This window comes from Salmo salar, chromosome ssa21, assembly GCF_905237065.1.
Source record: "Salmo salar chromosome ssa21, Ssal_v3.1, whole genome shotgun sequence".
Taxonomy (NCBI): Eukaryota; Metazoa; Chordata; class Actinopteri; order Salmoniformes; family Salmonidae; genus Salmo; species Salmo salar.
Window position 1 is genome coordinate 7,116,094 of NC_059462.1, and position 14,753 is coordinate 7,130,846.

General features: G+C 43.3%; 1 protein-coding gene across 11 annotated transcripts in view; it reads left to right on the forward strand.

Annotated features, from left to right (window-relative positions):
• obsl1b (obscurin like cytoskeletal adaptor 1b) overlaps nucleotides 1–14,753 on the forward strand; it is a 101,282-nt gene that overhangs the window by 40,714 nt on the left and 45,815 nt on the right. For 10 of the 11 annotated variants that reach the window (XR_001323161.2, XM_014163889.2, XM_014163886.2 and 7 more), the window contains 3 exons: nucleotides 36–308; nucleotides 1,449–1,715; nucleotides 3,294–3,560. Coding sequence is in view for 10 of the 11 variants with exons in the window: in XM_014163889.2 (XP_014019364.1) it covers nucleotides 36–308; nucleotides 1,449–1,715; nucleotides 3,294–3,560 (807 nt within the window). In the remaining variant the exon portion in view is untranslated. The remainder of the gene's footprint in view (nucleotides 1–35; nucleotides 309–1,448; nucleotides 1,716–3,293; nucleotides 3,561–14,753) is intronic. The other variant, XM_014163888.2, reaches the window with a different exon arrangement.

Genomic DNA, 14,753 nt, shown 5'->3' on the forward strand with positions numbered 1-14,753 from the left:
ATTATTCTAATACATTTTCATGTTCTATCCCTTAGTGCCTCCACCTATTGTCGAGTTTATTGCAGAGCTACACAATATCACTGTACTGGAGGGGGAAGATGCTACATTTAAGTGTGTGGTTTCGCCAGAGGACACACTGCTAGTGTGGAGCCTCAACGGCCGGCCTATAGCTCCAAATGAGAGGTTTGTCATTTCAAGTAATGGACTGTGCCACATGCTGTGCATTTACAACTGCCAGGTCTCAGACTGTGCCACGGTGACTGCCGAGGCAGAAGGGCTGGTGTCTGAGGCAAACCTCCAGGTTCAAGGTGAGATACCATTGGTAAACATTGTGCTAGCTTGGTACTCAAGATATTCTGGTCTAGTTTTAAATGTGCTATATGCTAAAATTCCACCTACAAATAGACCTAAATGTCAATGATATATTTGTAGTAGTAAAGAAAAAAAAATCCCACGGGATAAAAATATAATTTAGAATGGCATTTGAAGCTAGTAAAGTTGCTTGTTTTTCCGGGACTGTCAACCTTCAAACAGCAGCATCTTCCTGATTCTCGTCCTTGGAGGTTGAAAACAATGGATATCTTATTTAAATTATGATGAGATAAGAAAGTATTGCTAAGCTATTTCAGGTTTTTCTAAGCTAACCAGGATATAAATATCATACAACAAACAGAGCACCTTTAAATTGATAAGTAGCCCATTGACTGTGCTCTTATGATTATATAGTTACAGTGTGACAAGATGTTATTTTCCCTGATTAATTAGGAAATTGATATTTCCCCCCAAACCTTTTATTAATTGTATTAACTTCCCTTGATTTTCATAGTTGCGCTGTTGACACCGTTGAACAACAGTGTATGTCAATGTTTTAGAGACATTTAATTGTAATCGTCATTCCACATTTGCAATTGTTGATTCCTTGAAGTTTAAGAGATCATTTTGAAGTAAGCTTTGGCAACATGACTTTCATCATCCTTGCCTCCCCTTTAAATCTCTTTATAACTTTTGGGGGAATGAGTGCAACAGTGTGCTCTTGGAAAGCCTCTTTAATGCCACAACATATTTTCAATAAATAATGACCTCTTCAGACAAGCTCAAATTGTTGAAGGGGCGCCTTTGACGGCTAGCGCTTAGCAGCGTCTCCTGTTAGAATTCCTTGGGTTACTGACAGAGACAAATGGTGCCGGAGACATGCTACAACACTTAGGGAAGCAGACTATTAAGAGAATTGAATCATTAGCAGAACTTGTGCTACATTTCTGTTTGTTTATCATATCATTTTATTATAATCTTTATATAGTTATAATGTAGCTGACAAAGCTCTCTTTTTTCACTTTGTGTATGGCAGTCTGGATATGTAGTTTAATGTTAATTAGAGTTCATATCTAATACTTGTGTGATACCAGTTGCTTTACCCACACACAGTAATTGTGGGTATATCTGTTCAGAACAACAAGTGTTGTTCACCAAAAACATGGTGCCCGTTGTGGCTGAGCAATTCGGGGAGGCTACCCTGGAGGTGGAGGTGGGTCTTGACTCTGGAGAGGTGCAATGGATGAGGCAGGGTGTAGTCATCCACCCGGGGCCAAAGTTCACCTTGAAGCAAAAGAGCCGGAGACGGAGCCTCACCATCCACAAGCTTGCCCTTTCTGACCGGGGCACCTACAGTTGCGAAACTCTTCACGACCGCACACAAGCCCAACTCATCGTGGAACGTGAGTGCGCACGTGTTGTCACTATGCGCTGTTGTTTGTTTACCTCCGTTGCCGGCAACATCGCTTTCGCACGCTGCCCCTGTTGTTGCCGTTGTTGCTTTTGGAGCAAAGTCAATAACTGAGTAAGAGTAATTTGAACGATTGGGACCGGGGTGGCACTTGTTCCTCCATGGTGATGGCTGCAAACAGGTGACGTACAGACAGACAGCTAGCCCACCCTCTGGTTCTCATGGAGCAGATTTCTGTATTGACACAGGATCACTGGAGCCATAATGATTTCATTAAGCGTGTCAAAGGGGAATCAGATTGGAGGCTAGAAGGAAGTACTCGTGAGGAACTATTTAAGCCCCTTTTGCTTGGCTGTGAAGATATAGATGTTATCAGACGAGCGCTAGGATTACATTCACACAAGCACTGCTCTCTGAGAGCATTCTCTTCGCTTACTTTTGCAGAGTCGAGCTATGACTAATGGCTGCTTTAACCCCAAAGGGTCTAATAGTTAAGATGTACTGTAGCTCTTTTCTTCTTACTTGTTTTGTGGGTGAGTTAGTGCTGTGAGGTGCGGGTGAGATAGAGCTTGTCTTTTCAGCAACAGCTTGGTTGGGAAGGGGAAAGTCTGGACTTCGGCTGCTGTTGGCACCGCTTATGAATTTGGATCTCCTCTCATTGCATCTAAATTTATGCACTGGCCTTCAAAATCGAGTTTGTTGTCATCAAGTCTAAGAAATGAATGCTTCTTCTCCTTGGGGAATGCATATCTGTGTTAGAATGAGTCAAAATGTTGGCAGATTCGAAACAGGCTTTGGTGTAAAGTACTGTTTTTGAATGATAAAAAATACTTGCCTCTTTCCTTCCAACTGGCTACATGTTTTATTTGTCTGTCTGTATCACACATACTGTAACATGACTTCTGTTATTGTGACGTTCTATATGAAAATGGAAGAAACATGAAAATAAATGCTAAGAAATAGTCTTTGGATTTGGTATTTGTAGTATTTGCAGAGGGATCATATTGTATGGAATGCTTCTAGAGATGAAATAATACATGAAATAACAGATGATTGAATAAAACAATTCTATAAGGGAAATTAAAATGATATATTTAAAAAAAGGTATATCTCGAGTCCCCTTTTTGCCAAGTTCCTCTCCAGGTTTCTTCCTTCTAGAGTTTTTCCTAGCCAATGTGCTACTGCTTCTGCTTCTGCTTGCTCTTTGGGGTCTAGGCCGGGCTACGGTAAAAGCAACTGCTGATATAAAAATGGCATCATACACATGATTTCTTTGTTTGTCCCTGTCAAACATGCAACATGTAAATCTGTTGATTTAATTATTGATCAGGGGTAGGCAACCATGTTCCTGGAGTACCGCAGGTACTGCTGGATTTTATTCCAACTAGACACCACACCTGACCAACTGAGCTAATTGATCAGTTCAGTGAGTTCCTGAGGCACTCCAGGACAAGTGTTGCCTACCCCTGTTATAGATGATTTACATGATTTATATGATTAACTTACTAATTAAATTATTATTGTTGTTGTTATTATTGCCTTTAGCTACAATACCATTTTTTCCCCACAGCCAGAAAAATTACAATTCGGAGAGGACTCACTGACATCCAAACCATTCAACGTGAAACAGCATCCTTCGAGGTGGAGCTGTCGCACAGCAATGTAGAAGCCACTTGGCTAAAGGATGGGAACCAGCTAAAGCCCAACAACCACTGGCGCATGAGTGCCAAAGGGTGTGTCCACAGCCTCACCATCTCCAACCTCACCTTGGACGACACAGGCACATTTGTGTTATCTGCGGAAAATGTGAAATCATCTGCAAGGCTCATTGTTAAAGGTAGGGCACGGATATAGATGGTCAGACAGCAACAGTACTTGTTGTCAGAGTGGGCAGCCTGGCCACATTCAGTGTACACAAACAGCAGCGTCTTTTTGATTCAGCATCGGTTCTCAAAATAACAATATTTTATGTCATTACGCTTTTTCTACATCAAATGCAATTATTGCAAAAGATTTACAGACAACACTTTTATATAGTAGTGTTATAAGCAGAGTGTGAGGGAGTGTATGAAATACAGAATGAGAATATATATTTGACACCTCAGCTTTTGATGCCGAGGTGTCATATACAATTCTAGGAAAGCCTGGTTTCTCGTGTTGTCTACCCTACTGGGGTCTACCAGCCATGGGTTGTAAGGCTTAATGACAAGTTTTTTTTCTGTCAATGTCAGAATAAGCGATGGCTTATTCTGTGACTGCTCTGCTACCGTTCTTACTGTGCCTCACGTTACAAATAGAAAATAGCCACGTAGTATACATCGCAAGTAGGTTAGTTGGTCTTTTCAGTCACTCCCTAATGTAACCTCACACTGTAAAGTAATCTCTCCCTTATACAGAGTCACTCAATACGTCTCATCCCGTTGAGCCAGGGTTCTGAAATCAAGGATGACAATTGGATTAAAATGTCATCCCAGTAAATAGTTCAGTTGCATTACCAAACATGTCTTAACACTAAAATACAGGCTATTGTACTGATGATGTCATGGTGCAGAGCGTGTGTACTGTAAGTATAGTGCTCCCAAATTTGTGTCAGGCGTTCAGTTTGGCTTAAGTGTCAGAGGACATTGTAGTTGAGATTTAACAGGAGAGCGCTTTCACTTTTCAAATGATTCATACTGGTAAAACAGCACTGTATGAATCAGCTTGTATCTCAAACAAATAAGTTACAATTTAAAGGTTTGAGGAAATACTTTCAGTATGAGAGCAACAAAAGCAAAGTAACTGTCCAGTGAAAATCTCACTGTTAAAATATTCTGTTAACTCAGGGGCTCCTGAGTGGCGCAGCGGTAAAAGTCACTGCATCTCAGTGCTAGAGGCATCACTACAGACCCTGGTTCAATTCCAGGCTGTATCACAACTGGTTGTGATTGGGAGTCACATATGGCGACGCACAATTGGCCCAGTGACGTCTGGGTTAGGGTTTGGCTGGGGTAAACCATCAATGTAAATAAGAATTTGTTCTTCTTAACTTACTTGCCTAGTTAAATAAAGGTTAAATAAATTAAATAAAAACTCATACCAGTATTGTAGTACTCAAGACCGGTTTTGTCTTGGTGTTGTGTAGGATACATTTGTAATCGGTCTTGACTCGGTCTCGGACAGTGAGGCCTCCTAATTTCTTCCCGAGACCAGCCGAGATGAGTGAAAAAACTCATAATGATCACCTTCCATTCATTCAGCACATAAAACCACTTCGCCAGGCCAAATATATACACTCCTTTCTTGAAACATTATCAGCTTTTATATCGATTATAGGCATGTTTGCACAGTGGCGAACCTATAGGCCTTCAGTGTGTGACAGGTTCGTGATTCTGAAAGGACAGCAACCATAATCAAATCAAATGTTCTTTGTCACATGTGCCGAATACATGTGCCGACCTTACAGTGAAATGCTTACTTACAAGCCCTTAACCAACAATGCAGTTAAAAAAATTCAAATAACAAATAATTAAAGAGCAGCAGTAAAATAACAGTAGCGAGGCTATATATAGGAGGTAACGGTACAGAGTCAATGTGCGGGGGCACAGGTTAGTCAAGGTAATATGTACATTTAGGTAGAGTTAAAGTGACTGCATAGATAATAAACAGAGTAGCAGCAGCGTAAAAGAGGGGGGAGGGGACAATGCAAATAGTCTCGGTTGCCATTTTATTAGCTGTTCAGGAGTCTTATGGCTTGGGGGTAGAAGCTGTTAAGAAGCCTTTTTGACCTAGACTTGGCGCTCCGGTACCGCTTGCCGTGTGGTAGCAGAGAGAACAGTCTATGACTAGGGTGGCTGGAGTCCTTGACAATTTTTACAGCCTTCCTCTGACACCGCCTGGTATAGAGGTCCTGGATGGCAGGAAGCTTGGCCGCAGTGATGCACTGTGCTGTACACACTACCCTCTGTAGTGCCTTGCGGTCAGAGGCCGAGCAATTGCCATACCAGGCAGTGATGCAACCAGTCAGGATACTCTCGATGGTGCAGTTGTAGAACTTTCTGAGGATCTGAGGACCCATGCCAAATCTTTTCAGTCTCCTGAGGGGGAATAGGCTTTGTCGTGCCCTCTTCACGACTGTCTTGGTGTGTTTGGACCATGATAATTTGTTGGTGATGTGGACACCAAGGATCTTGAAGCTCTCACCCTCCTCCACTGCAGCCCCATCGATGAGAATGGGGGTATGCTTGGTCCTTCCTTTCCTGTAGTCCACAATCATCTCCTGTGTCTTGATCACGTGTCTTGGAGAGGTTGTTATCCTGACACTACACAGCCAGGTCTCTGACCTCCTCCCTATAGGCTGTCTCATTGTTGTCGGTGATCAGGCCTATCACTGTTGTGTCGTCGGCAAACTTAATGATGGTGTTGGAGTCGTGCCTGGCCATGCAGTCATAAGTGAACGGAGTATAGGAGGGGACTGAGCACGCACCCCTGAGGGGGCCCTGTGTTGAGGATCATTGTGGCAGATGTGTTGTTACCTAACCTTGCCACCTGGGGATGTCGGCCCGTCAGAAAGTCCTGGATCCAGTTGCAGAGGGAGGTGTTTACTCCCAGGGTCCTTAGCTTAGTGATGAGCTATGAGGGCACTATGGTGTTGAACACTGAGCTATAGTCAATGAATAGCATTCTCATAATACCAGCCCACTCATTTAGGAGAGTGCACTTTTTGTAACAAAGGGCCCCCCCTACAAAAAAAAGATTGTAGTCAGAGTGTAGTACAACTGCAGTATGCTGCAAATACTGCATACAAAATAACACTTTTTTTACTTTAGTAATTTTGCAGTGTGGCACCGAGAAGCCGGTGTTTGTAGGATATATTGGCATGGGTATTGTTAGGCCCAAGAGAAAGTTGAGGACCGGAAAACCATGCCAATACATCCACCAAACACCAACATAGTCAAATAATGATTGAGATATTTACATTAAAATACTATTTCATCCTTCTACAAGATATAGTCCCAACACAAACCCAAGTTGGCTGGTCGTTTTTCAGTTGCCAGAGACGCGACCCAGTCATTCAGTCTTTGTTCTGCATATGGACACAACCCAGTCGTTTGTTCTAAGTGTTCCGTTGTCTTACTGGCTGGCAACGTCCTTATCCCTTGCTTGCTAGCTAGCCAACTAAAGCTAATTTACAGTCACGGCAAACAGTGCAGCCAGAATAACAACAGTATTTGCATAAGCTGGTTTCTAGTGACATTTATTTGGACATTCATAACAATGAGCTAATGAGGCGCAATATCACCTGGCATAGAACATGTCCTCTTGCAGGACACTGTTGTTTAGAGGAGCTAGCCCACAACACAGCTAACACAATCACTTCAAACTGAAGCTGGAAAGACTGCCAACTAGCTGCACTTTGTTTCGTTTTAACTGTTTCTTTGTATATATCCATAAAATGATGCCAGCTGATTCATGATTTCGACTGGCTAAGAAACGATGACTACCTTTCTGTCTCTTCGCGACACGTTCATTATTATGGGAGAGCAGGAGATCGAATTTGAATATTGAAACAATGTTGCAAATGTCAGAGAGACAGATAGCTAGGTTTACACACATGCCCGCTGTTGAAAACTAAACGTTAGTCTAAAAGAATGTTAGATAATGTCTAGATGCCTTTCATAGTGGAGATCAAGTTTATAAAGTGCCTGGCTGGGCTGTTGAGAGAGTGGATTGCGCAGTCAGATGGAACAGAGCAAATATGCATTTTAACATCTTAAATTTAGCCGGTGGTAACTTATGAAAGAGACGCCTGCTGGAATGCGGTTTTAACCAATCAGCATTCAAGATTAGACCCACCCGTTGTATAATTTATGATATCTACCAATGTTACGCACGCCTCTTGTAGGAGGGATCGCAACACCCTGCTACTCTCAACTTCCCGTGGAGTGAAAGAGGTATGTGACTGCAGGTGCGGGTAAGGATGACAGAGGCAGAACATTTTACCCTTGACAGGGAATTTATTTCCTTCACATTTCCTTCACACGGTAATTTGGGGAAAAGTGGCTGGACGGAACCAAAGCAAAGAATGTAGAAGTTAGTCCTCACTCCTACCTTACCTGCCTACCTTAACACCACCTGGTGTGATAACCAAAATACGGGGGTGGTCCGACCAGGTCTTACCTAGTGTGCATACCTAGTGTGCATAGACAGAGTACATACTAGGGGTATATGTATGCCCGCAGGCCTCTTGTCTAAGCACACCCAAGTTGTCTTCCCCTTCCCCCCGGGAACAAAAACAAAATAATACAAACTTAAAGTGAACAATTTAAATAATCTAAAACACTGAGTCCTATTGGCACACATATGCCTCAGAAGTAGCGGCTACAAAATACTTAACAAAACCTGTCTCTGAGCAACAACCAACACAGGACATCCAAGAAGCTCTCTCTCCTAACAAAGGAACACTAGCTTTTCAAGCTGCCGCAGGAGTCAGGAATTGCCGACAGCTGTATCCCCTGGCTCAGTTGGTAGAGCACGGTGTTTGCAATGGTGTTTGCAACGCCAGGTTTGTGGGTTCGATTCCCACGGGGGGCCAGTATGAAAAAAAAAATACAAAATAATAATAATAATAATGTATGAAATGAATTGAAATGTATGCATTCACTACTGTAAGTTGCTCTGGATAAGAGCGTCTGCTAAATGACTAAAATGTAAATGTAAATGTCTAACAAAAGGGGGGATGAGAGCTCCAATCTGCAATGGGGCCGACCAAGCAGCTGCTTGGGGGAATCCAGGAAGCCATTTCCGGAAATACACACATACATTCACAAACCCACAACACAGAAATTGGGTAACGTAACGCGCCCAGCCCAAAACCTGCAAACATCCAGTTTGCAATAACAAAAACCAACACGCATCCCCAGTTATTAAACCTGTGATAACGCTTCGGCGATCACATTCGCCGAACCATTCACATAGTTAATCTGTATGTTGTATCCTTGTACAATCAGAGCCCAACGCATAAGGTGGCGGTTCTGATTGTACATTTGCTTCAAATAACCAAAGGATTATGGTCCGTGAAGACCAGTACAGGCAAGGCACTGGAGTCCACATATACCTCAAAAAAACTGTAAGGCTAGCAATAAAGCCAGCGTCTCTTGTTCAATGGTGGAGTACCTTGACTGACACGAGTTGAACTTACGGGAGAAGAAACTGACGGGCCGATCCACTCCCTCTTCATCTTCCTGCATGAGCACCGCACCCACCCCCACTATACTAGCGTCTACCTCCAACTTAACCTCTATGGGCTAGGTGGGACGCAAGCGTCCCACCCGTGGTGCACTCCATCAACAGCAGGTGCATTTCAAGAGCGGCAAATTTGAATCCAAATAAATGTCAAAATTCAAATTTTTCAAACATACAACTATTTTGCACCCTTTGAAAGATAAACATCTCCTTAACCTGTTAGGGCTAGGGGGGCAGTATTTGCACGGCTGGATAAAAAAACGTACCCGATTTCATCTGGTTACTAATCCTACCCAGTAACTAGAATATGCATATACTTATTATATATGGATAGAAAACACTCTAAAGTTTCTAAAACTGTTTGAATGGTGTCTGTGAGTATAACAGAACTCATTTGGCAGGCAAAACCCTGAGACATTTTCTGACAGGAAGTGGATACCTGATGTGTTGTATTACCTTTAAACCTATGCCATTGAAAAACACAGGGGCTGAGGAATATTTTGGCACTTCCTATTGCTTCCACTAGATGTCACCAGCCTTTACAAAGTGTTTTGAGTCTTCTGGAGGGAGATCTGACCGAACAAGAGCCATGGAACGATGATGGCCCATTAGACACCTGGCGCGCGAGTTCATGCTGGGTACCCTCGTTCCAATACGTTATAAAAGAGAATGCATTCGTCCACCTTGAATATTATTCATGTTCTGGTTAAAAAAGGCCCTAATGATTTATGCTATACAACGTTTGACATGTTTGAACGAACGGAAATATATTTTTTCCCCTCGTTCATGAAGTGAAGTCCGGCGGGCTTAGATCATGTGCTAACAAGACGGAGATTTTTGGACATAAATGATGAGCTTTTTTGAACAAAACTACATTCGTTATGGACCTGTGATACCTGGAAGTGACATCTGATGAAGAGAATCAAAGGTAATGGATTATTTACATAGTATTTTCGGTTTTAGATCTCCCCAACATGACGGCTTGTCTGTATCGCAACGCGTATTTTTCTGGGCGTAGTGCTCAGATTATTGCAAAGTGTGATTTCCCAGTAAGGTTATTTTTAAATCTGGCAAGTTGATTGCGTTCAAGAGATGTAAATCTATAATTCTTTAAATGACAATATAATATTTTACCAATGTTTTCTAATTTTAATTATTTAATTTGTGTTGCTGACTTGACTGCCGGTTATTGGAGGGAAACGATTTCCTCAACATCAATGCCATAGTAAAACGCTGTTTTTGGATATAAATATGAACTTGATAGAACTAAAAATGCATACATTGTCTAACATAATGTCCTAGGAGTGTCATCTGATGGAGATTGTAAAAGGTTAGTGCATCATTTTAGCTGGTTTTATGGTTTTGGTGACCCTGTCTTTGAATTGACAAAACATTACACACAACTCTTGTAAATGTACTGTCCTAACATACTCTAAATTTATGCTTTCGCCGTAAAACCTTTTTGAAATCGTAAAACGTGGTTAGATTAAGGAGATGTTTATCTTTCAAAGGGTGTAAAATAGTTGTATGTTTGAAAAATTAGAATTTTGACATTTATTTGGATTCAAATTTGCCGCTCTTGAAATGCACCTGCTGTTGATGGAGTGCACCACGGGTGGGACGCTAGCATCCCACCTAGCCCATAGAGGTTAATCTAACCACGTTTTCCGATTTCAAAAAGGTTTTACGGCGAAAGCATAAATTTAGAGTATGTTAGGACAGTACATTTACAAGAGTTGTGTGTAATGTTTTGTCAATTCAAAGACAGGGTCACCAAAACCATAAAACCAGCTAAAATGATGCACTAACCTTTTACAATCTCCATCAGATGACACTCCTAGGACATTATGTTAGACAATGTATGCATTTTTAGTTCTATCAAGTTCATATTTATATCCAAAAACAGCGTTTTACTATGGCATTGATGTTGAGGAAATCGTTTCCCTCCAATAACCGGCAGTCAAGTCAGCAACACAAATTAAATAATTAAAATTAGAAAACATTGGTAAAATATTATATTGTCATTTAAAGAATTATAGATTTACATCTCTTGAACGCAATCAACTTGCCAGATTTAAAAATAACCTTACTGGGAAATCACACTTTGCAATAATCTGAGCACTACGCCCAGAAAAATACGCGTTGCGATACAGACTAGCCGCCATGTTGGGGAGATCTAAAATCAAAAATACTATGTAAATAATCCATTACCTTTGATTCTCTTCATCAGATGTCACTTCCAGGTATCACAGGTCCATAACGAATGTAGTTTTGTTCAAAAAAGCTCATCATTTATGTCCAAAAATCTCCGTCTTGTTAGCACATGATCTAAGCCCGCCGGACTTCACTTCATGAACGAGGGGAAAAAATATATTTACGTTCGTTCAAACATGTCAAACATTGTATAGCATAAATCATTAGGGCCTTTTTTAACCAGAACATGAATAAAATTCAAGGCGGACGAATGCAAAATCTTTTAAAACGTATTGGAACGAGGGTACCCAGCATGACCTAGCGCGCCAGGTGTCTAATGGGCCATCATCGTTCCATGGCTCTTGTTCGGTCAGATCTCCCTCCAGAAGACTCAAAACACTTTGTAAAGGCTGGTGACATCTAGTGGAAGCAATAGGAAGTGCCAAAATATTCCTCAGCCCCTGTGTTTTTCAATGGCATAGGTTTAAAGGTAATACAACACATCAGGTATCCACTTCCTGTCAGAATCTGCCTCAGGGTTTTGCCTGCCAAATGAGTTCTGTTATACTCACAGACACCATTCAAACAGTTTTAGAAACTTTATGGTGTTTTCTATCCATATATAACAAGTATATGCATATTCTAGTTACTGGGTAGGATTAGTAACCAGATTAAATCGGGTACATTTTTTTATCCAGCCGTGCAAATACTGCCCCCTAGCCCTAACAGGTTAAAAGGTTTTTCAAAGTTGGGGGCGTCAAGCACTGGGGCACTACAAAGTAGCACTTTGGCGGACTCAAAAGCATAGTTACAGTCCTGGGACCACTTAAATGGTACTTTGGGACTGAGCAGAGATGTAAGGGGAGCTACTACCGTCGAAAACTTCTTACAGAACGTACGATAGTACCCTACCATCCCCAGGAATCTGCGCAACTGGCGGCGAGTCGTGGGAGCAAGAAAAGCAACAATTGCTTCCACTTTGCCAGTTACTGGGTGCACTTGACCTCGTCCCTCTTGCTTCCCTAAGTAAGTCACAGTAACCTTCCCAAACTCACACTTGGCCAAATTAAGGGTTTAAGGAAGCATTCTCCAACCGCTGAAACACACTTCAAGGTGGCGAGATGTTCAGACCAAGTGTAATGAAGGTCGTATAAAGGGGACCAAGGCGCGGCGTGTAGAGTGCTCATCTTTACTTTTATGATAACACTTAAACAAAAACAACAAAACGACAGCCAACAGTTCCGCTAGGTGATACTCACAAAACGGAAAACAGCTACCCACAAAACCCCAACTTAAATATGATCTCCAATTAGAAACAACACGAACCAGCTGCCTCTAATTGGAGATCATCCAAAACTCAACCTAGAAATAGAAAAACAAGAACAAAACATAGAAACAAAAAACATAGACTGCCCACCCATATCACACCCTGACCTAACTAACCAGAGAAAAAACAGCTCTCCTAGGTCAGAGCGTAACTGTACCCCCCCCAAGTTGCGGACTCCCGGCTGCAAACCTGAACCTATAGGGGAGGGTCCGGGTCGGCATCTGTACTCGGCGGCGGCTCTGGTTCGGGGCGTAGCAGCTTCTGTATGTCTGGAGGAACCAGACCGTGGGTCATCGCCGGAGGCCTTCGAAATGCCAACCATCGCTGAAGAGTCTGAGCTGAAGGCCGCCTCTGAAGACTCTGGGCTGCAGACCACCGCTGAAGGCTCTGGGCTGCGGACTGCCACTGAAGGTTCTGGGTTGCGGCCCGCCGCTGGAGGTTCCGTACTGGGGAGCGTCGTTGGAGGCTCCGTACTGGGGAGCGTCGTTGGAGGCTCCGTACTGGTGAGCGTCGTTGGAGGCTCCGTACTGGTGAGCGTCGTTGGAGGCTCCGTACTGGTGAGCGTCGTTGGAGGCTTCGTACTGGTGAGCGTCGTTGGAGGCTCCGTCCTGGTGAGCGTCGTTGGACGCTCCGTACTGCTGAGCGTCGTTGGAGGCTCCGGACTGAGGAGCGTCGTTGGAGGCTCCGTCCTGGTGAACGTCGCTGGAGGCTCCGGACGGAGGACCGTCGCCGGAGGCTCCAGACTGGGAAGCGCCATAATAGGTTCCTGACTAGTGACCGCTGCTGCTGGCTCCATGCCATGGATAATCTCTACAGGATCTGCGCCATGGATCATCACAGGAGGCTTCGTACCATGGGTGATCTCAACAGGTGCCGGGCCATGGATTATTCCTACAGGCTTCGTGCCAGTGTTTATCCCTACAGGCACCGGACCATTTATAATCCCTTCAGGCTTTTTGCCAAGGATTATTTCTACAGGCTCCGGGCCATGGATTACCTCTCGAGGCTTCGTGCCATGGAACATCCCTACAGGCTCCGGGCCATGGATCATCACTAGAGGCTTTGTGCCATGGATCATCTCTATAGGCTTCGGACCATCACTTATCACTGGAGGCTTAGATCGTGGAGCTGAAACAGGTCTCACCGGACTAGGAAGACGCACTGAGGACCGAGTGCTCAAAGCAGGCACCGGCTGTACTGGGCTATGGAGGCGAACTGGAGGGAGAGTGCGAGGAGTAGTCACAGGACGTACTGGATTATGAAGGCGCACTGGAGGGAGAGCGCGATGAGCAGGCACAGAACGTACTGGGCTACGGAGGCGCACTGGAGAGAGAGCGTGGGAGGCAGGCACATGCTCACCACAATAAGCACGGGGAGTTGGCTCAGGTCTCAGTCCTGGCCCAGCCAAACTACCCGTGTGCCCCCCCCAAAACATTTTTTTGGGGGTGCCTCCCATTCTTCCCCGGTAGGCTCCGATATCTCTCTATCACTTGCCCCCATGTCCAGTTTCTCCTTTCTATCCACTCCTCATGTCCATTTCTGCCTGGGCACGCTGCTTTATCCAATCATGGTGGGTAGTTCTGTAATGAAGGTCGTATAAAGGGGACCAAGGCGCGGCGTGTAGAGTGCTCATATTTACTTTTATGATAACACTTAACCTCTCTTGGGCAGGTGGGACGCTTCACACTATTCAACAGCCAGTGAAAAATCAGAGCGCCAAATTCAAAACCACAAAATGTTATAATTCAAACTTCTCAAACAAAGGACTATTTTACACCATTTTAAAGGTACACGTCTCCTTAATGTAACCACATTGTCCGATTTCAGAAAGGCTTTATGGGGAAAGCATAAAGTTAGATTATGTTAGGACAGTTCCAACACAAGAAAAAGCACATAGCCATTTTCCTAGCAAGGACAGGCGTCACAAAAACCAGCAAACCAGCTAAAATGATGCACTAACCTTTGACGATCTTCATCAGATGACACTCCTAGGACATCCTGTTACACAATACATGCATTTCTTGTTCGATAAAGTTCATATTTATATCCATAAACCCCATTTTACATTGGCGCATGATGTTCAGAAAATATTTTGCCTCCAATACTGCCGGTGAATCAGCACAACTAATTACAAAAATCATCACCATAAACGTTGATAAAATATTAAACTGTTATTCAAAGAATTATAGATGAACACCTCCTTTATGCAAATGCTGTGACAGATTTCAAAAAAGCTTCACGAGGAAAGCACACTGCAATAATCTGAGTACTGCTCTCAGAAAAATA